Source organism: Euprymna scolopes, chromosome 4 (assembly GCF_053919585.1).
Source record: "Euprymna scolopes isolate OS-2025 chromosome 4, ASM5391958v1, whole genome shotgun sequence".
NCBI classification, from domain to species: Eukaryota; Metazoa; Mollusca; class Cephalopoda; order Sepiida; family Sepiolidae; genus Euprymna; species Euprymna scolopes.
The window spans coordinates 15,002,288-15,023,501 of NC_136485.1; the positions used below are offsets into that span (position 1 = coordinate 15,002,288).

Below are 21,214 nucleotides of genomic sequence, written 5' to 3' on the forward strand. Positions count from 1 at the left end.
TACTCGCACACGAATGCACACATGAACGACGTCACTTCCGCTTTCAAAGGAAATCCACACATGTGCAAAGACCACCGGAAACAAGTATAAACAAAGAGCAACAACCGGCTTCTTTCTTTTAGGACCAGCTCTCGATCAGAGAGGTTGGGCTAACCAGCTGTCTACCTTTCAGGAGGCGCTCGCGTGTGCGTGTCACGTCCCCTGCGACTATGTATGGGGCACGAGCTAACAGACCGTATGTACACATTCTCACTCTTTTTCTATCTACTACTGGTCCCTAAGAACACCTTCGCGTAGCTGACTGCTAACTGACGTCAACTCTCCATTCTTTGTTTTTTGTCTACACGCTGGACTATCATTCTCATTTTCACTACGTTACTCCTTTCTCTTCCCACGCACGAACAAACGATAGTGATCCGAACTTGAGATGAACACACATTTCCTTTTCTTTCTACAACACCAGTCCCACAACGAACATTGTTTACACACGCGCGGACATGAACACATGTTATATCTAAAACATTCTTTCAACAGTAAATAGACGACGTTTATCTTATCCATCAATTGAGTCTTTGTTTTCTTCAATTCCATTCGTTTCATTATTTTCTTGTGGCAAGCTAGGGTATATTATATCCTGGTCCGCAACAAGTCAAATACTTTCCATGAAAAAGCTTTCTCCCATTCAAGTGATGGAATGGAAGCAAAACAAAAAAATAAATGGAAAAATTGGAACATTATACAATTTTTTGTCTAAAAATTTCAGATCTTAAGGAATAAAAATAAATAAACCTGCTTTGATATTGACTAGTTTGAAATATTAATTAAATGAAGGATGATTAAGATGATCTAAATAGTTGGATTAATGGATACATGTGAATGTAAGGGGGTCAGAGATGGCCTTCTGTGGGGTTCTCAACCATTCCCCATGCACCCAGCATAATGTGATGCATCTTTAAAGCATTTTGTGCAGCAAATCTGTAGTTCGTCAAACGATAGTGAATAACCACCCGTGCATGGCAAGGAATAACACTCTTCATGTATTAATGTGCATCAGCATAGTGAAAACATGCTAGAGTTTACTCTTGATAAAAAAAAAAAAAAACTTATAGGTAGCCGTAATTCCTGTGGTGATCACCAGCAAATATGGCTACCTTGGCAGAGAGAATGTAGCATCATTGGGAAAAATCATCATGACAACCATAACATTACTTATGCATAGTAATCATAAAAATGCCGGCAGTTATTGAAAGATTCAAATGACAATTCCGGAAATAATGAGTCAGCAGAATCAAAGAAGAATTCTCAACCTGATTGATTATTAATTGCCTAAAATCTGCAAAAATTTATTTGCATGCCAACCGAATTATTTGAAAATCTACGACTCTTATTCATTTGAGTTCAAGAAATAATAAGCTTCAGATTTAAATCTGATAAAAAAAAAAAAAAAAAAAAAAAAAAGCTGAGAAAATAGAATCGCGAAGACATGTGGAGAGAAATAATTGAATGAGGCATTAAAGTAGTTTAAAATTTCAACAAAGGTTAATGAACAATTTAAATGCACCATAAATTTCAATGACACACGTTGAAAGCAAAGATTTTTGGTGGTGAACTTGGCCACTACAAATGTGATTAAAACAATCAAATGTTAAAGTCAACACTGCTGCCAAAAAACTCGCTACTCCAAATCTATGCTCTGCTGTCAAAACTCAACTCTAGAACACGACACACTGCTGAAAATACTTGCTACTCTGACATCCAAATCTAAAATCAATCTATTCTCTGAAAAATCAGGTATTTTATATCCAACTGGAAGCATCTCATTTGCATATTAGGTGACAATATCGCCAAAATATTTGAATCCTTAATTAATCAAACTACAGTCCATCACCTTACAGCTGCTAAACTCCTGACCAACAATCAATATGGATTTAGACAAGCCTGTTCCACAGCAGATATCCTAACTGTAATCTCTGAAAATATATACCGTTCACTGGACAAAACAAGGAAGAGTAGAGCAGTAGCCCTCGATATATCTAAGGCTTTTGACAGGGTATGGCACGATGGCCTTTATGGAAAATTAGATCATATGGTATTACTAAAAGAAAACATAATGTAATTAAATCCTTCTTAAGAGAAAAATCCAGGTTGTCCTCGACAGTTGTACATCTAAACAATATGATATAAATGCAGGAGTACTTCAGGGGTCTATCCTTGGACCTTTATTATTCTTGATATTCATAAATGACCTCCCTGATAAAATTGTTTCCAAGTTGGGTATGTTTGCTGATGACACGGCTCTCTATAACAGGCACGAGGTGAAAACAAATGAACACATATCTAAGGAAATGGCAGAAACACTAGAAGATGACTTCCAATCTGTAGTAGAATGAGGACAAAAATGGATGGTCACATTCAATGCTGCCAAGACTAAGATTGTTTCCTTCAATAATTACAAGACACCTTCTCTACCATCAATAGCAATGATCAAGAACACATTACCTGAAAGTACTTCCTTTAAACTCCTCGGCCTAACGTTTACAGGGAACATGAACTGGAATAGATACATTGAGAGCATTGCCAAGGCTGCTGCTGCGAAGAAGGTGGGCTCTCTCTACCGTGCTAGAAAACTACTTACGCCTGAAAGTATCTTGTACCTCTACAAGGCCACTATTCGCCCATGTATAGAGTACTGTTGTCACATTCGGGCTGGTGCATCTCTCACTCCTTGACATGGTTCAAAAGAGAGTTGCCAACCTGAACTGTCATCTAAGCTTCAGCCTCTGCCTATTCTACAAGTACTTTAACGGTGAATGTTCCGACGAACTGCAAGCACTTGTATCCCCTCGACGTGAATACCCCCCCCCAACAAACCCAACAAGCAGCTAAATCCCACCCCTTCATAGTAGAGATGCCTAGGTCTAAGAAAGCCTTCTACTCCAATAGTTTCTTCCCCAGAACTACTAGACTTTGGAACTCACTTCTAGGATTCTGCTTTCCCAACTGTACTGACATGCAGAAGTTCAAGTGTAATGTGAACAGACATCTTGCTACTCATCTTCCTTCATAATACCCGTGCAAGTTATGTCCCCGATAGTAGTCCCCTACTTCAAAGTGGCACTGTGCCTTGTTTGGAGTGAAAATTGAATTTAAAAGAAAAAAAAAAAGGCATATAAAAGAGAAAAGGTAGCCATTTTTTTTTTTTTTTCATTCTTTTTGTCTGCAGACAAACAGGTTTGTACTAATTTTTAAAGTGTGTAATTATAGAAGAGCGATTTATTTTACCTTCGGTCGCATTTCAGACCACAACCAACATATTTTCTTTGCTCTTTCAATCAAGAATAAAAATAGAGAATTGTCTCACTTTATTTTAGATCGCTATTTGAAACAAGTATACAACATATCAGCTCAAGATTTACATTCCTTCACAAAATTCACATCAAAAATTAAAAAAGAAACTGGAATTTCCATGAACAGAGTTTCTTTCCAAGAACTGCCTTATTTGTTGAACAAAATACCATAGAACTATTTCACTGCAGACTACAACATGGTAATCTTCAAGTCCAATATGAACAAATACTTCTCATAAACCATCCTTCTAAGTAATAACATTTTGTTCATGCATGTCATTTTCAATCCTCTCATAATACTATTCATCATTTAACAAATAATCTATCCATCCCATTAATCCTGATAAGTGAAGACTCATTAGCAAAAACAATAAAATTGTGCACCCAACTTTCTTAACTTGAGGTACTCTCTACATCAGCACCATCTTGTTTGTCAGCCAGTTATATTTAGTACTTCAACACAATGCCTTCCTCATCAACCAATACCTTTGTAGCTGTTGAGTGCACTTGTGTGCGAGTCACTATTCACCTTGAACACAAATTGAGTCGACATCACAAATGTACATGCTGAGTTTCATTGACGAGTTTAGTTTGCAACCATTCTCATCGACATATTGCAAATCGTTTTCAAAAACAAGCAGCAATGAACGATGTCGTAAGAAGCTTAAATACAGCCGGATTTCCCTCCCGAATAGGACCCCCATAGGCCTCAACTGTGGTGATAGAAGCACGGAAAAACTGGATGGGAGAAACATTTTCCCCTTTTAAGAGTGAAATTCCTTGATTTGGGATGCTACTTGTAAGAACATTTTGTAACTAGTAATTTCAGGTCCACAATTAAGAATTTATCGCATGAGAGACAAACTTTAAAATTTCTTCCCTTGTAAATGAATTTACTTTGACTCCAATGACAGTGGAGATTTTTGGAGTTGGTGACCCTTTCTTCAATTGTGTTCTTTCGTGAGATTAAAGACTTAAAATGCGATTTCTATGAAATGGAGTGGTGCATGTAATGCTTTTATCATCGTTGCCGCTAGCAGGGGATAACCCACCCAAAAGCAAATATTTCTGAGAAAGGATTCTACTATTTTATACGTAATAAAACAAAAATAAACAATACATGTATGTGTATGTATCTATTACAAATATATATATATATATATATATGTATATATATATTTTATACACACACACAAAATGTTTTTTTAATATATTGTCACTATGTCTTCACATGATCCATGGGGTAATTTCCAAATTTGTAGGTCAAGTGAAAATGCAGAAAATGATTTAAAAAAAAAAAAAAAAAAAAAAAAAAAAAAAGCATGAATTTTACCTCAAATTTAAAAATCAGTTTTATACGCAGCCACACGTGTTGGACTTTATAATGTTGAATGTATGCTGCAGCAATTAAAATTCCAAAAGAATTTTAATTTATTGCATTTCTTCTAAGATAAAAAAGAACGTTTCATCCATTTAAAACAAACATGAAAAATTTTGTTTTTATTCAAGAATAAATTATTTTAAATTTCCACTTGACAGATTTCTGAAAGTATTAATGAAAATAAAATTAGCAACTGACATCGTAACCGCATACAAATTTATTAATCACCTTGTCATAATTTTTTTTTTTTTCTGAATTTGCCTAAGATGTGAACATCCAAAGTTTGAAAAACGAAACATTACTTTTGGAAACGTTTTTTTCCTGTATTAGCTTTTGGCTGAAGACACTGCATTCTTTAAAAGAATCATGCTTTCCTAAATGTGCGAAAGTTACACCTTGTGTCCGTCTTCCACACATATACACACGCATGTCTATATCACAACGCATACAAATGTTTTTGACAATTGTACATCATCACATACATGCACTTTCGATGTGTTGGTGGTGTGCACTTTAGCATTGCACACAATGATTTTGTTAAAAAAAAAAAAAAAAAAAAAAAATTATTAGTTTGGCCAGAGCCATAACTGAACTAAGGTTGTTAGTAAAGACATAGATATAAAAAAAAAAAAAGATATTACTTTTTTTTTTTTTCTTTTTTTTTATATTAGTAGCAGCCAATAAGTTTTTGATCTGCATTTAATTCTGTGCCTTTAAATAATGAACCTTGTGAAATGAAGAGATCTGGAAATCTTTTGGCCATTATTGTAATCAAGTTACAAAATCGGAGAGAGGCACAAAAACTTTTGGAGAGAGGCACAAAAACGTTTCATTTGAATAAATCGTAAATATGGTTAAAATTTTTAACTTAAAAAAGAAAAATACTTAATTCGAAGCAACAAATAAATTCATGGGAGGAAACGGTTCATTATTAAAATGTTATGATGACCAGATTAGAGAATTGAGAAGTATGCTACTCATTTCTTTCTCAGATTGCTCCAATTACTCTTCATTTTAACCTCATAATACACAGTATTTAACAATCTGCAATCATCATCATATATATATATATATATATATATATATGCGAAGCTCGCGGTTTGTTTACAAACAAACGTTTGAGCCCTTTACGAGTGGCGGACGGATGTTTATTTAAATAGACATTCGGACAGATTAATTACGGCCACCACTTCCGTAGTCAGGGGGTAGAACTGCCGACTGTCATCACGACGGTTCTAGGTTCGATCCTCGGCTTGGGATAGATGTTAGTCTAGCGGCACTGATGAGTTGTGAAACAACGAAACAGGACTGTATGTCGATGACTAAAATATATTTTATATATATATATATATATATATATATACACACTTTATCTTTAACAAAGAAAAGCTCAACATAAAAAAGAGTAAACAAATATATTAAATGAAAGATTAGGAATAAAATTATGTATAACATAATTATATCATCAGAACAATAAGGAAAAGTAAAAGAGGAAAAATAAGAAAAAAGAAATCTCTTTAGACCATGGCATTTCAGAGCTAAATGTTTCTCATCAGAAGAGAAGGACCAAAATTATGCAAAATTCAAATATAGATAAAAACTGGCTTAAGAGTTAGATATGAAAAGAGAATGAAGGAATAGGATAATATGGTAAAAAATAATTAAGAAATATTAAAATATTAAAAGTAAGTACAATATATAAGAGTAAATCGGAAGGGTATATATGGTAAAAAAAATTATTATACTAGCCTGGGTGCCCGATGTTGCCCGGGTGTTTGAAGGTGTAAAAAAAAGTGGTGGCAGACTCGAACATGTGATGCGAAGGCAGAAATAAAAGTGAAACCCTTACTCTATGGTGCGACCGGCAGTCTAAAGCATTCAAATTAAACATAGTCAATCAAAAAGATGACTTGCAGAAATGTCATTGCTTTTAAACCTCCCACCAAGGTTGTTTTTAATATGGTGGGAAAACCAGCTCCCCCCCAAAAAAAGGGGGCACAGTATCCAAATAAATAGTAATTGTCTCAGTATGAAGGGTTCCCCCTACATTGACCAAGAACCAATTAGAGAACAGATACTACCCAGCCGGAAGGCCAGGTGCCAATCGTTTGCATTCAATTAGTTTCGCTTTATTTATACGAAAAAGACAAATACTCAAAACAATGGAATAGAGGGAATTTTTTAAACCTCAATAAAAAAAAAAAAGTTAGAGAATATGTCCATTTGTGAATCTGAGATATTATGATCTAGGAAGTATAAGAAAACTTCTCCAAGAATCTAACCGATGCGAGAACCTCAACGCAAAAAGCCTTTACTGAACATAGACAAATGCACAAGCTCATTTTGCCTTTTATATATTAGACTAGTGGGGGTACCCAGCGTTGCCTGGGTGTTTGTAGGTGTGTGTTGAGCACAAAAAAACAAAGGTGTTAGTAGGCAGGCAGGCTCGAACCCATTACGCACGTTGCCCAGGTGTTTGGGGGGGGGGGGAAGAAAAATAGTGTTAGTAGGTAGGCAGGTTCGAACCCGTGACGCAAAGGTGGAAAAGAAAGTGAAAGAACTTTTACCGCTATGCTACGAAGCCATAGGAAGTGGAAAGCGTTCGCATTTAGCAATGTCAATCAAAAAGTTGACTTGCAGAAACAAATGTTGGCTGGAGGCCAGTCAGCTTTCCGCCGTTTCATTTATTTGTTTCCCCACGATATTGGGGAAAACCAGCTCCCCCCAAAAGGAGTGGCCAAATGAATAGCAATTGTCTGATGCCCCCCCCCCGATTGATCAAACTCGATTGCTTTCCTGACGTACCGGCATAAAGGCCGAGAAGCTGACTTTGCTTTTGATTTAGTTTTGCTTTTATATGAAAAATACAAACACGCGAGAGGATGGAATAGCGCAAATTTTATAGAAGTCGATCAAAATAAATGTAGACAACGTCCCTTCACAAATTGTAGATATTATCATCTAGGGAGTATATAAAAAGTTTTAAGAAATAGTAACCCCCTCCCTGAGAACTCCGGTATAAAAAGCCTTTGCTGGACATACAAAAATGCGCGCGGCCATTTTGTCATATATATATATATATATATATATATATATATATGAGATTATATTGAACTCAATATATATAGGAATGATTTAAAAAGTTAAAAGAAATGACTCGTACGCCACCACCAAAAATCGAAACCAAAATGTTTAGCTTACAATTTACTTTTTCCTTTGATGTTAATGCCCGAGCTATGAAGGCATGTTTGCTGCAAGGCTAAAAATCAAACATGAACCAATAGCTATTACGTTACGCATGCATATTCATAATGCTGTCGTTCGACCTTCACCCGGCCAATTCTATTTTTATTTTTTACACTTTTGCATTGATTTTCACCAGCTAAAACCCAGATACGAAGTTTCGCACAGGTTTGAATACTCTCTCTCTATATATATATGAAGTTTCATGTGTGTAGACCAAAAACTGACAAAGGAGTTCGGTAGGCAAAATTTTTTAAACAAATATATGTACGCATACATAAATATATATAGAAAGAGGTTTGTGTTTACCATAACTTTTTAACGCAAATATTAACCAAATAGAAATCATGTAGAATATCTGCGTGAATATAATTACATGTAATAGTCATTGGATTTTTATCTGTTGAATGCGCATGCATGAATAGTTCACATGACAGATTTCTTATGTTAAGAATAAATAGGTTTGAAAACACTTTCTAAAGATCATGTCAAGCTGGCCTGATGGTTATAAAACTTGACTCACTCACTGTCCTTAGGTTTTGGTTCTGATTTCAGCCAGAGTATTTATTTTCATACTTACAAGAAGTGAACTGTTTAGAAAAAACATACTCGCATGCACATGTCTCAGTTTCTGTATGAATTAAAATATAATATTTATGCATATTTTCCGACCGGGTAACACCAGGTTGCCTACTAGTATATATATATATATATATATATATATATATATAGAATTATTTTTTCTTTACTCTCACTACCGAGCCTACAGTAGGCATATACAGTTTTATATACAGAATATAATCTATATACCTATAAAAGTGAAAATGTCTGTCTGTCTGTGTACATTTCCCTACCAAAGTAAGTAAAGCTGTGCAGAACTGCTAGTGTTTAAAAAAAGGTTACATTCATCCGAATGTGAATTTATCAAGATTTTATCGTGAATTTATCAAGATTATTTTATTATTTATTAAGAGTTATGAGTGTTGCAGCCATTACGACTGTTGCACTTTTGAAAATCGGTCAGAAAGGTTGTTGCTCAATAGTTTGGGCAAGAAAAAAAAAAAAAAAGAGTGAAAATGCTTATAGCACAAGAATAATGCAATAGAACTAGCAAATAAACATATTTGACGAGTACAAAGAACGCCAAAATACAAATCACCAACATGTCCATGGCAAAAAGTTAAAGTAACCACTTTATTAACGACAAACTTCAGGTGAACAAAATGAAAATTCATACAAATATGTACACTCCTGCCTTTCCTTACACATCTTGCCACAAACTGGTGGTTGGGGACGCATATAAAATAGATCTGCAGTTATAAAACAAAAACAAAAAATGACAATGAGAGCGGAGACAATGAGGAGTCATGTCGACAAAATCTCATCACAACTGATCCATTCAGTAGCAAAGTGACAGCTTCATGTTCATCCAGTCGGGTTGTCATCAATAAAGAAAACATGTGATAAAATAGACAAAATAATTTCAGCTTCAGAGTTTTACAAGTCGCATTTACATAATTATTGTCATTAAATGGCATTTTTTGCATTTTTTGGTTCTTAGAGCAAAATACTGGTATGGCAGGGAGTGGCGTTCCTGACCAAAAAAAAGCTACATTGAGATAACCAAAGTCTTTCTACAACTGACCCGTTCATGAAACAACACAACTACTTCATCAAAAGTCGGGTTATCTGAAATTCTTGTATTTTTATATGTTAAATAGGACAGTATAATAGATATTTTATGGAATAATTGTTCACAACAATAATAGTTTTCTTCTAGATGACAGATATTATTGAAAAGGAATTACACATGAAAAGCAATTGTAAGATTTCAATCAAAAGTACAAAATCGGAGTTCCAACCAATTCCACACCTCTAACGTAGATAGTGTAAGCCATTCTTGCAGAGTTCAGGGTTCAGATTGGACTTTTTTACCAACTTACCACCTCTTATTTCAACACGGTGAGAATTTTGTCTCCTAACTTCTTAGTTGAATGTAAATTCACTCGCGCTTAACTTATCAATATTTGAAGATAAATGTTTGAAAGTTTAAAACAGAAAAAAAAAAAAATCTGCCATCAACAAAACGAGGATCGTTAAGTAAACATACGCGATTCTATTGTTTAGCACTTCATAATTCTATTCAGTTGATTTATTTTATTTAATGTTAAAAGATATTACAAGCGGAATAGGTTCATGAGGTTTGCAAGAAGTAACTCTTCAAGAATTTCACTGATGCACAGTGTGTGTGTAAATAAAACTTCATCAGGGTATTACTTGTATCTAAATTCTCATGGAATTTGAAAGAGGGTCTAGAAAAAGCCAACGATCGAATAGCCTTTAACCAACTTAAACTTTGACGGATGAAAAAAGGGCTGCAACTCTTCAATTGATGTCACCTTTAATAAACACTGGTTAACACTACAGAGAGCAAGCATACAATGGAAACCAAGTTAAACTGAACAGCAGGCTAGTCACCAAACTAAGTGAATATGCGATATATGCATCGTGATCGATAAATCACAAAACAAAATAATTTACATAAAAGTATGCAGCTAAATTTGTTGTCGCAGACATTTTTATCGACACCCACTTGTTTGGGATGGACATTGTTCCCTTTCTACCACAAACACAGAACACAAGTGGGCGGCTATTATCACAAGGGAACAATAAGCAATTCAATATATCAGTTCCACACACACACACTACTAGGTAGTCCGATACTGCCTAGTCATAAGATACGTGCAAATATGATATTTTAATTCTTGCAGATTATGTATTTATTATTATAGAGACAATTCTCTATCGATTTTTATATTGAACTTAATATATAATAATGAGATTAAAAGTAAAAAAAATGTATGATTTCAGTGCCATCATCTAGAATCGAAACCAAAGATACAACTCTCCACCCTCATTCCTTAACCTCTGATCCACGCCCATAATTCACCTGTCATCCCTTTTTTAAAAGATTGAATAGCAAGATAGTCAAAAAAAAGATTCTAGCAAGGGTGCAAGGTCCAGAGTTTTAATACAATTATATATATTTATACACACACACACACACACACATATATAAATGATTACTCCACAAATTGTTATAATTATAGTTGAAAATGTGTTATTTAAAAAACAGTTTTTAATAAAATTTTGTTTTTACAGATGGAGAAAAATCTAATTTTCATAATTTCCCATGGAAATAAAAAAATGTGCTCAATTACCTTTGTATTACATTTGAAGTCAATAAAATATAGCCATATTTCAATCAGCTATTGATATTGGTGGTTTCCGGAGACACAGGGAAGTCTTTCTTGTCAAGCTAAAAATAATACGTTATGTGCTTTATTCAGCAGAATTCTGAACCTAACCCTTTTTTCATCAATGAACTCTCAAATCACATTCCTAAAATCATCTATCAACATTTACCCAAATGACAACGATCTATGGCAACACTTTGAAGAGCATTAATTATCAAGATCTGGAACACAGGGTGCAATGAGGCAAAAAGGCAGCTTGTTACTTTTCATACATTTAAATACCAAGCTTCATTTTTTTCATCACCAATGCTTGAATGCTCAGTTTGATTCAACTGAAATGAAGGATTGTGTCCTTGAGGAAGCTTTCTGCTTTGATAAGCTTCTGGAACTGACCTTTTTTTCAGACTTGAAATGGAAGACTTGCATGAAATCTGCTGCTAATGTCAATGGCAAAAATAGATCATTTTATCGCTCCAGAAAGTATCTCTTACCTGATGCAAACTTAGAGACAAATATGTTCTAGGATGGATTACTGTTACCACATGCCTTGACAAGAGTACAAAACAGACTTTGAAATCTAGTGGAGACACCCTCTTTTTCTTATAGCAACTTTCTTCCAGAACAGATGTTGCTAGTCTTTTTCTGATTTATCATTACTTTTATGGCAAGTGTTCGACTGAGCTCCAATCTATGATTTCCCCTGTAACAAAAACTTGTCTACCTACAACAACTGCCAATAATTTCCCCCTTCTATGTGTACTTAAAACTAAATGGGATTTCCATGAGTTTTTTCATAGAACTACTCATCTGTGAAACAATACTACAGAGTTGCTTCTCAGCTGACTACAACAGTCATTTCAAGTTTAATGTAAACAAATGCTTAAATAATCAAATTCTACCTAGTGTCAATCATCTTTAGTTTGTTTGTATTATTTCGACTACTGCTTCTCATCATGAGTGTTATTTGCACATTTCAGCCGATATAACCTCCAACCTTCTAGAGGTGTATCTTGTTGAGTACCGGAATCTGCATTAAAGATGAGAACAGTAGTCTGAAGAATCAAAATAATATGAATAATCAATCCACATTTAAAAATTTCAGAAACATAATTAGTTTGTTATTCAAAAAATATAAGACAACCTGTACCATCCACCCTCCCCAAAAGACAGCATATCAGTGTCCAACAGAGAGGATGTGCATTTTTAAGTTAGTCGCAGTTTGTTTACAAATTTTAATGAAAAGAAAACTTTATTTTGTTTTTTTACATAAAAATTTGTATAGCTTAAGAATTATTTTCCAGATTTTTGATTCGTCCGGAGGTCAGGCTTACGTATTTAGATTGAAAATACTACAACAGGTACTATGTTAAATCCCAATTTTGTTTTGTTTTAATACCTCCCCTCGACACAAATACCCCCAACAAATCCCACCAGCAGGAAAATCTCACCCCTTAAAACTAGAGATCCCCAAATGCCAGAAAGTCTTCTACTCTAATAGTTTCTTCCCCAGAACTGCTAGGCTTTGGAATTCATTTCCGGATTCCTGTTTTTCAACTGTACTGACCTGTAGAAGTTCAAGTGTAATGTAAACAAACATTTTGCTGCTCAAATCCCTACACAGTTAGCTTGCAAATATATCCCAGATAGTAGGCCATACATCAAAGTGGTATTGTGCCTTGTTTAGGGTGAAAATGCAATAAATTATTTTTTTTTTAAAAAAGCAACAATTTATAATTAGAGCTCCAGATCTGCATCAGATAGCGATGGAAAGTGAGAAAAGATAAACAGACAATTTCCATTTTTTTTTTATTTTTAATATTTGGAGGATGTCGAATGTTGTTTCCTGTTTGCATGCAGTTCTAAAAATGGCATAAAATAAGGATGCTGTAATGTGAGAATATAACCTCTGCGGCAGCAGCAATAGTGGGAACATTGGAAAGCAAAAACAACACAGTCTGGTTGTTTTTAGGGTTGATGACAAACCAAGATAACGGCTGGAATGGACATCATCATCATCATCATCCGAATAAGACGCCATGCTGATAACTAGTTGAAGAGAAAAGTGAAACATTTTTACACATGATATTGGGATATGATGACACATTCCAATGAGTCAAAGCTGCTTTGCAATATTACTCACAGTTAACGTTCAAACATCACTTTTTTTTTTTTTTTAACAAAAATTTAATTTTCACACAAAACAGCACAGAAAACCTGGGATCTGTTTAAATAGTACTTTTTGTTTGCTTGTTTTGTAAAAAAAAAAAAAAAGCAGCTCTGCCTCCCTCTCTTTTTTTTGTTTCAGCAAAGTAGTGTAATTATTCCCTGATGTGTGCAATTATTAATAGTGCTACAATGTTTTAGTTTTTGGGTGTTTTTTTAGTTGACCCACCCCCACCCGCTTTTTTTTTTAAACAAAAAATAAACTTATGTTGAGATAAGTATACTTTTTAAAAATAAACAGAAATAAAAGCGGCTTCCTTTGGAGTACGGGGGAGGGGGGTAAAAATTTAAAAAACATTTGTAGTTGAAAGGATAGTTTTTAGGGTGGTTATAAACTAGGAAACGACTTATGATGAGAAATGAAGTTGTTTTTCGTTTTTTTATGGCTTGTCTACAAGTGTGCCGAGTTCACACAAACACCAGAAAGAGTAGAATGCCGACTAAACACCCTTTAATGTCTATGGTTTCTCTACAGAGGTTTGTCAGGACATCATAAGGCTACCCCCATAAGTCAAGATCCTCTCAACCTGGCTAAATACTGGCTCATACGAGAAGATGAACGATGATGGGGTGGACACCCATTGTGATACTATAACAAATAACACAAACCTTAAGAAGTCACCGGAAGACCAGTCCAATTCTGGAATCCGGCAAAACTAAGCAAAGATCGAAAAGATGGAAAAAAAAAAAAAATCAAATAGATTTTGAGAATTAACACTGGAAAGATATACAACTGAAATTGAGAGTTAACCCAATGAAGGAACACCTTTGATCACTGAGATACGGCAAAATCACATTGAAACACCTCACACCGGTTCTCGCCAGATCAAGATCACCGAAGTTAAGCAACCTTGAGCCTGACCAGTACCAGATGAGTGGCCATTTGGAAAGGCAAAGTAAAATACCAGGTTGGGAAACTGGCACGGTCTATCCTTCTCTCGATGGGTAGATGGACCTCTCTTAAGCCGTGGTAGGCAACCCATTTAGTGATGGCGTCACGATAAAAAAAATACCCTGGCAAAGCAAAGCATCAAGTATTCAGCTACCGACAAGATTTGAATTACGCTACAAACTCGTGTAGTGGGTTCTAGATTTTTTTTTTTTTTTTTTTTTTTTTTTTTTTGCTCACTGAAAAGTAACTGAACTAAAAAAATAAAAGTTAGAACACCTGAAGATTAAGTAAACAATTTTAGCAGATATGTGTGAAACACCACGGGAAATACCACCCAAGTGGCGATGATAGCTAATGTCAATCGCTAAATAAATTGTTCCGCTTTTCAAACGGTTATGTCTAGTAATCACTAATCGGTATAGAATCGTACGAGTACGACTCAAAGAATTGAGATGCGATTTAAGTCCCCATTTATGGAAATTCCGAACAGTAATGACACGAGGTCAGTTAATAAAATTTAAAAAAAAAAAAAAAAAAATGATTCCAAAATGTGACATCAGCACTAAAAACCAATCTCTTCTCCTGAGGGTGGACTTAATCGTTGGGAGGATGACTTCCTGATGATGCGTCTGAACAGAACTATAACCCGAAGCTTTAATCTTTAAACAAATTTTTTTTGTTTTTGAATTCCATGTTATTGATCCTCTACTGTCTACATTGTTCGACAATGAATCGAATACTCGTTAAGAGAACGAAAAAGGTTCATGGTTTAACTTGTCATTAAGTTGTCATTGTTTCGAACAGCAATTTACTAATATATAGTTGGCAGGAAAGGCGAGGAAATGAGGAATCCGGTTGAAAAACATGGAATGCAACAAAACGATCGGAAAGAAATCGGAAAGAGATCACGTGACCACCCGAGAGTCTTTTTTTTTTTTTTTTTTAATCGGAATTTCCTTTGGAAGGGAAAAATAAAACTGCATCTTAATAGTTATTTTAATGTCAACATCAAAATTTTTATTTCGTTTTTTCTTACTTTTGGTGATATAGCAAAAGGTTTCAATTATTTAGTTCGTAACAAACATCAACGGTAATGAAATTTTAAAAAAAGAATAATGCAACTAGAAAATTGGCTAAGATACAATTGTGATGGGCAGAATCGTTTCATGCTTACACCATTTGCTTAAAAAAAATTAAAAAAATGTAATAATGAATGGCGAAAATGATATTAATGGACATAGACGTTACTACCATAACAACCATGTGGAAAAGGGTGAATGATGATGATGCTGGCGATAATGCTGATGAGATTTGATAAAAATGCAGTAGTTCGCCGTTCTGGTCGACTAATCACGAAAATAAGGCTTGAACAGAAAGGGGGGGGGCACGGCACCAATCATCAAGATTGAGATACACATAACAATTCGCCCTCAATGGTCGTATTGCTTTCTGATGGGTTAAAATCAAACACTTGAGGCTTGACAACAAAATAACTGCTATTACATTTTTATTGAACTACCACTAGAATAACTGAATAGTTTGATTTTTATTTATTTGTTTTTTTATTCAGTAAAAATGTTCCATGACAGCTGTTGAAAACTGAAAGTCCACATTCCTCAGACTTTTTTAAATGACCATTCTCATCAAGTTGACAATTTTGCGATTTTGAATGAATTTAAACGGACTACATATGTTCCTCATTACAAATTAAAATATTTTCAAATCTATTAAGTAATATGAAAAGTTTTGGATTAAAGTGTTCTTGGATTCACTGTTCCTAAATGTTCTATTCACAATTGTCACAAAAGATTTAAGATCCAATGTGTGATTCATTTTAGTGCAGATATGCATCAAACCCCATGACAGCCCATAATGGCTCATTGAAATCCGGTAACGAGTTTAAAACAGCCGAAAGGTGGCGACAGAAAATGAAACCCGCTTTCCGGAGACAGAAAACGGAAAAAAAAAAAAAGATTTTCATTGCATTTCATTTTTTACACATTACAAGAAAAAATATAAAAATAACACTAGAAAATTAATCAATAAAAGCAACAATTTACAAAAAAATAAAAAATAAAAATAATGTCAACGCAATAATGTACTTTTATCATTAATTACAAAAATACACTAAATAAATCACAAGTGTTTTTTTTTTTTGTCTGTGTGTGTGTGTGTGTGTGTTTCTTAGGAACCCGGGTTTCATTTTGTGTGGTCGCCTATCTTTGCGGTCGTACCACGATATTGAATTTTACCGATTATATGGACATGAGGCTTGATCCATTTACGTACCTAATTTTTAGTGTGGATCGTCTTAATGGCAAACCCGAGAGAATCCGTGGAAATGATCTTGATATTTGGTTGAATCGAAATAATTAATGTAGATGTAATAGTCATTCTGTTTAATGGTTTTTTTTTTTTTCATTAAATTTGTTGAAAAGTGCAATGTAAAATCAAGGCGTGCATGATGGAAGTCTTCCATGACCACACCCGGATTTTTTGGCAGTTGGGGTTTTTAAAATAATGGGGGACAACTTCATTAGTTTCAAGAACGAGAAATGAACAGTTGTAATCGAAATTAGTTTCGGAAAAAAAAAAAAAATTAAAAAAAAACATAATGCAGGTTTAAAATTGCTTATCTTTCGAGAAGTGAAAATATAAAAATTTTAAAGGAAAAATGATAGAGGAATCCAGGAAAGAAATTGATTTAATTTAAATGTGTTGAAGTTGGTTGATGACATTATTCGTACGGAAATTCATTCCGAATAAAGATTTGGCAAAATAATTTTATTAAAAAGATTGTTTTATTTGTTTTGTTGTTTTTTGTGGGGGGGGGTATATTCGAACGACATAAAAAATAGTTTGATTGATAATTTAAAACAGAAAAGAATCTAGAAATAGTCAATTCTTGCGAATCCAAAAACGAAATCTCCAAGATTATTTTATTCTCCGAATTATGGAATCATGTCGACAGTTGTTCTTTAGATAAAAAAATGTTCACAAAAATGTAGACATGATTTAACTTTATTGTTGAACAACAAAACGATACATTCTGCATTTGTTTTTGTAAAAAAAAAAAAAAAAATGAGGTAATGGTAGTTTGATCCAAATCGAATGAGATTATAATATTTTGTGGACAATTCTTGCATCTGCTTCTCGAAATTGTGTGATATTAATCAAATATCACACAAAATTATTTAATAACAGTATTTTTTGTAATACTTTTAATTAAATCCACAACAATGCATTTCGATTACACAAGTCATTTGAATATTGTGTTAATAGTTTGAAAGAAAAAGAATTACTTTGCAACCTTCGAAATTTAAAAAGGGATTTGGGGACCCGTTTTAAATTGTCAAATAGAAAAAAATTAAACTGACTTAAAAATTCTCAGCAAATGTTCGTTTATTAAAAGTTTGGAAAGCAATCATTTTGTAGAAATAAAAACATTAACAATTCTATTGCTGGGGGGGGTCAGTTAATAATTTAATGACCAAACAAGACCATAATTACATTTTAATTTTTAAAACCTGTTAAATAATTTGGTAAAAAAGTAAATAAAATGATTTGTTTTTTTCTGATTTCGATAAAAAAAAATAAATAAAAAATAAAGACATAAAAATAAAAGGGAACAGAATAAAATGTTTTAAGGGGGGAAAAAATGACCAGTCAAGTTTTTGTTACGATTATGCACGGTTTCAGCATCCCAAATTAACATTTAAAAAAAAAATTTTTGTTAAATGGTCATTTTTTTTTCCATACTTTTATTCTAATTTATACTTAGAAAAGCACATTGCAATTTAGGATAGAGCAACAAATATTTATTAAGAATTAATTTAATATAGATTATTTGGTTCTTAAAAGCACACCGTGCTTTGTTTTGCTAAATGTAATATTAGAAAAACTCAATGAGAAAAAAATACTCTTGAGCAACCCCAACAACTAACCTAAATTCTAAACAGGAAACGATGGTAGATCATAATTTAAAACTTAGTAATATATATCAGATATATTTAAAAAAAAAAAAAAAAAAAAAAAAAACAACAACAACAAAAAACAGGTTTTCTTAAATAAAAACAATAACGTATATTAAGTTTTCATGTACAATTATTGCAACACGATTTTTTAAAAATGAACTTTTTTTAATCGAATTTTGAAATCGTATAAAATTTTAGATAATAATGAAAAAAATGAAAATAAAGTGAGATTTTGTTTTATAATTCACATTATTCCCGAACGATACGTACCTTCTTAAACCAAGGCATGACATGCGGTGAACGTCGTCGCAATAAGTAATAAGTCCAATTAAATAAACATGGGAAAAGAAAAGGAGTCGGAAGATCGGATATATAAAAAAAGGGGGCAAATTCTAAGATGTCGACAAAGGAAGAAGAAAAGTGGTCATGACAGTTGCGATTTGCCACAGGTTTCTTTCTCTTCAATTTTCCCTGCTCAGTTTTCCTGTAGTCTACCAATATGAATAATAATACTATGAATACTAATGCTACTATGACTAATGTTGACGGTGGCTGTGGGTAGGAGGAGGAAACCTATCATCAGCAACACGCTTTCTTACACAGTAGTAAAACGACGTCGACATTACTACTACGACTAAAAGGGGCATTTGCTGCAGTTGCTGACGTTTGTCGTCTTTTTTGTATGGAAGGGCAAAAGGCAAGCGAGAAGATTTCTTTTGCTGCGATGTTCCTTGCAAAAATGGGAATAAGTAAAGAAAAATATACAGAAAGAGGGTCCAAACAAAGAGCTACTAAGAAGAAAATTAGAAGTTTTTTAGAGAGAGAAGAAAGAAACACTATTTTAAATGAAGAGAGGAAGGAAAAAAAATAGTTATCAATGGGAGAAGACACAGGTTTTTTTTGTGTAGAATAGGAAAAAAAAAAAAAAAAGAAATTCCTTCGAGTAAAATTTAAAAAAAAGTAACTATATGATTGTGGAATACATCTCCAAGAGTTGAAAAAAAAAATCGAAATTGTTTATATACCGAATAATATACAACGAAAAAAAAAAAGATCTATTTAAAAAGAAAAGGAATATCTTGGCCCGTTGAGTCCTCCTTACTTAAAAGTTAACCTTGTTTCGTATTTCGTAAACGAGGGAAGAATTTTACGAATCATCTCGTTAGTCCGACATAAAAGAAAATGTGAAATAAAATACGAACAACTATTTGAATAATTTGAATTCTAAAACAGAACAATTTGTTGTTTATGTTAGGATGATGTTGGATGAAGATAGAAAATAGATGTAAATTACGAATTGACACTTGAGCTCTCCTTCATTGATAGAATAGTGGCGCCGTTAAAATACATTTCACATCTTGATAAGCTGTAAGATTCAAGTTTCCTCTAAAACAAAACAAAAAGTTTCGAATTGACAATTTAAATCAAGTCAAAAACTATAAAGTAAATAATTTTAGGCAATTATTTTCTCCATTGTCACAGTTCTCCACGGCCGAAGAAAATTTGAAAGTGGTTTTGAAACCTTTAAACTGTCAATTTGAAATTAATTTCTAGTTATGAGAAAAATCAATAATTGTCAATAAAACCAAGGAAAATAGTATTTTTGACCGCGTCACTATGGTAGTCATGAGCCGACCCGACACTCCAAGGCATCAACAGCTCAGCTGTGCTGACTGCTGAGTGCTGCTGAGCTGAAGGTTCTGTTTTAAGCGCTTTCGTGTAAACAATTATTATAATTGTTTTTTTTTTTTCTACATTTGCATCAGAACAAACAAAAAAAGACTGACAAAAGTTCCCTTTTCCCTCTCTAACGAGTACATGGTGAGGATTACGTGATTTTTTTTTAATGAAAATATGAAATTTTTAACTTGAAATTAGTTACAAGTTCCTATTTACAATGCCTCCCCACGAGACAGAGTTAGACACCAGGGTCGTTTTTTAACGTGGAGAAAAGGAACAAAAATAAAAATTGTCTCAGTCGTGAAAGATTTCTCCTCCCCTGACAGAACAAGAAATTGAAGTGCAGCATCTGAAGAAGATACTACACTTTGATCTTGTCCCGAAGTTAGTTACAAGTTATTCTATATAGACCCTTTCTCTCCCACCCCCCTCACTCGCGCCGCCATAACCATCATCACTCAGTTGCTGACAAGAAATTCCGTTTAATGTTATTAAGGTATTAAAACATCAGTGATATATCTGGGTCAACATTTCCAAATTACATATCCGGACCCACACTTAAATCAACGTTCTTTTCTGTTGAAATGACAGACAGAACGAAATTAAATACAAACTCCAATCTGTAAAACTAGAAGAGGTCTTTTTGGCAAGTCATTTTTCCAACTTTTTTTTAATAACATGTTACTCTTACGCAAGTAGTGCTTTAACATCAAGTTGCATTGTGTAACGTTTAGTACGGTTTCATGGAAAAGCAATGCCGGGGATGCAGAGTTCATTAGAATATATAAAGTTAGATACAAGGTCAATTTCTAATATAGGGCAGAATTTAGCTTCCTTCAATGGAGCCATCTGGGCTGAGACAAAAATAAAAACTGTTTCAGTTGAGATTTTCTGATCCAAGACAGAACGGATACTACACTAACAAGACAGCAAGTCATGATCTTTCGGAATGTCTAAAAACCAAGATGAGAATAGTAGTCCGAATAATCCAAATTATCAATCATCTAAAAAAAAATTAAGCTATTGACATAAAATCAAAGTTCCCATTGATCCAATACAATATTTGAGTCAGAACGTCAGCAATTGATCTTGCATATTGCTTATGACAAAGTTTTTTATTTGTTTTTTTTTTCTTAGTCACCACTTATCAAGGCCCGAAGGCCAGTTGAGGGCAAGGGTTAATGAACGTAAGGTGGTAGTGTAGTAATTGTTAATTG

General features: G+C 33.7%; 1 protein-coding gene across 6 annotated transcripts in view; it reads right to left on the reverse strand.

Moving 5' to 3' along the window:
* LOC145266716 (activated Cdc42 kinase-like) overlaps positions 1-21,214 on the reverse strand; it is a 386,827-nt gene that overhangs the window by 133,855 nt on the left and 231,758 nt on the right. Inside the window, exon 1 of one of the 6 annotated variants that reach the window (XM_080122647.1) lies at positions 18,588-20,002. The exons of the other annotated variants lie outside the window; for them this stretch is intronic. Within the exon in view, the coding sequence (XP_079978773.1) occupies positions 18,588-18,605 (18 nt within the window). The 5' untranslated portion in view covers positions 18,606-20,002. Of the gene's footprint in view, positions 1-18,587; positions 20,003-21,214 lie in introns of those variants that run through there. 6 annotated transcript variants of the gene reach the window in all.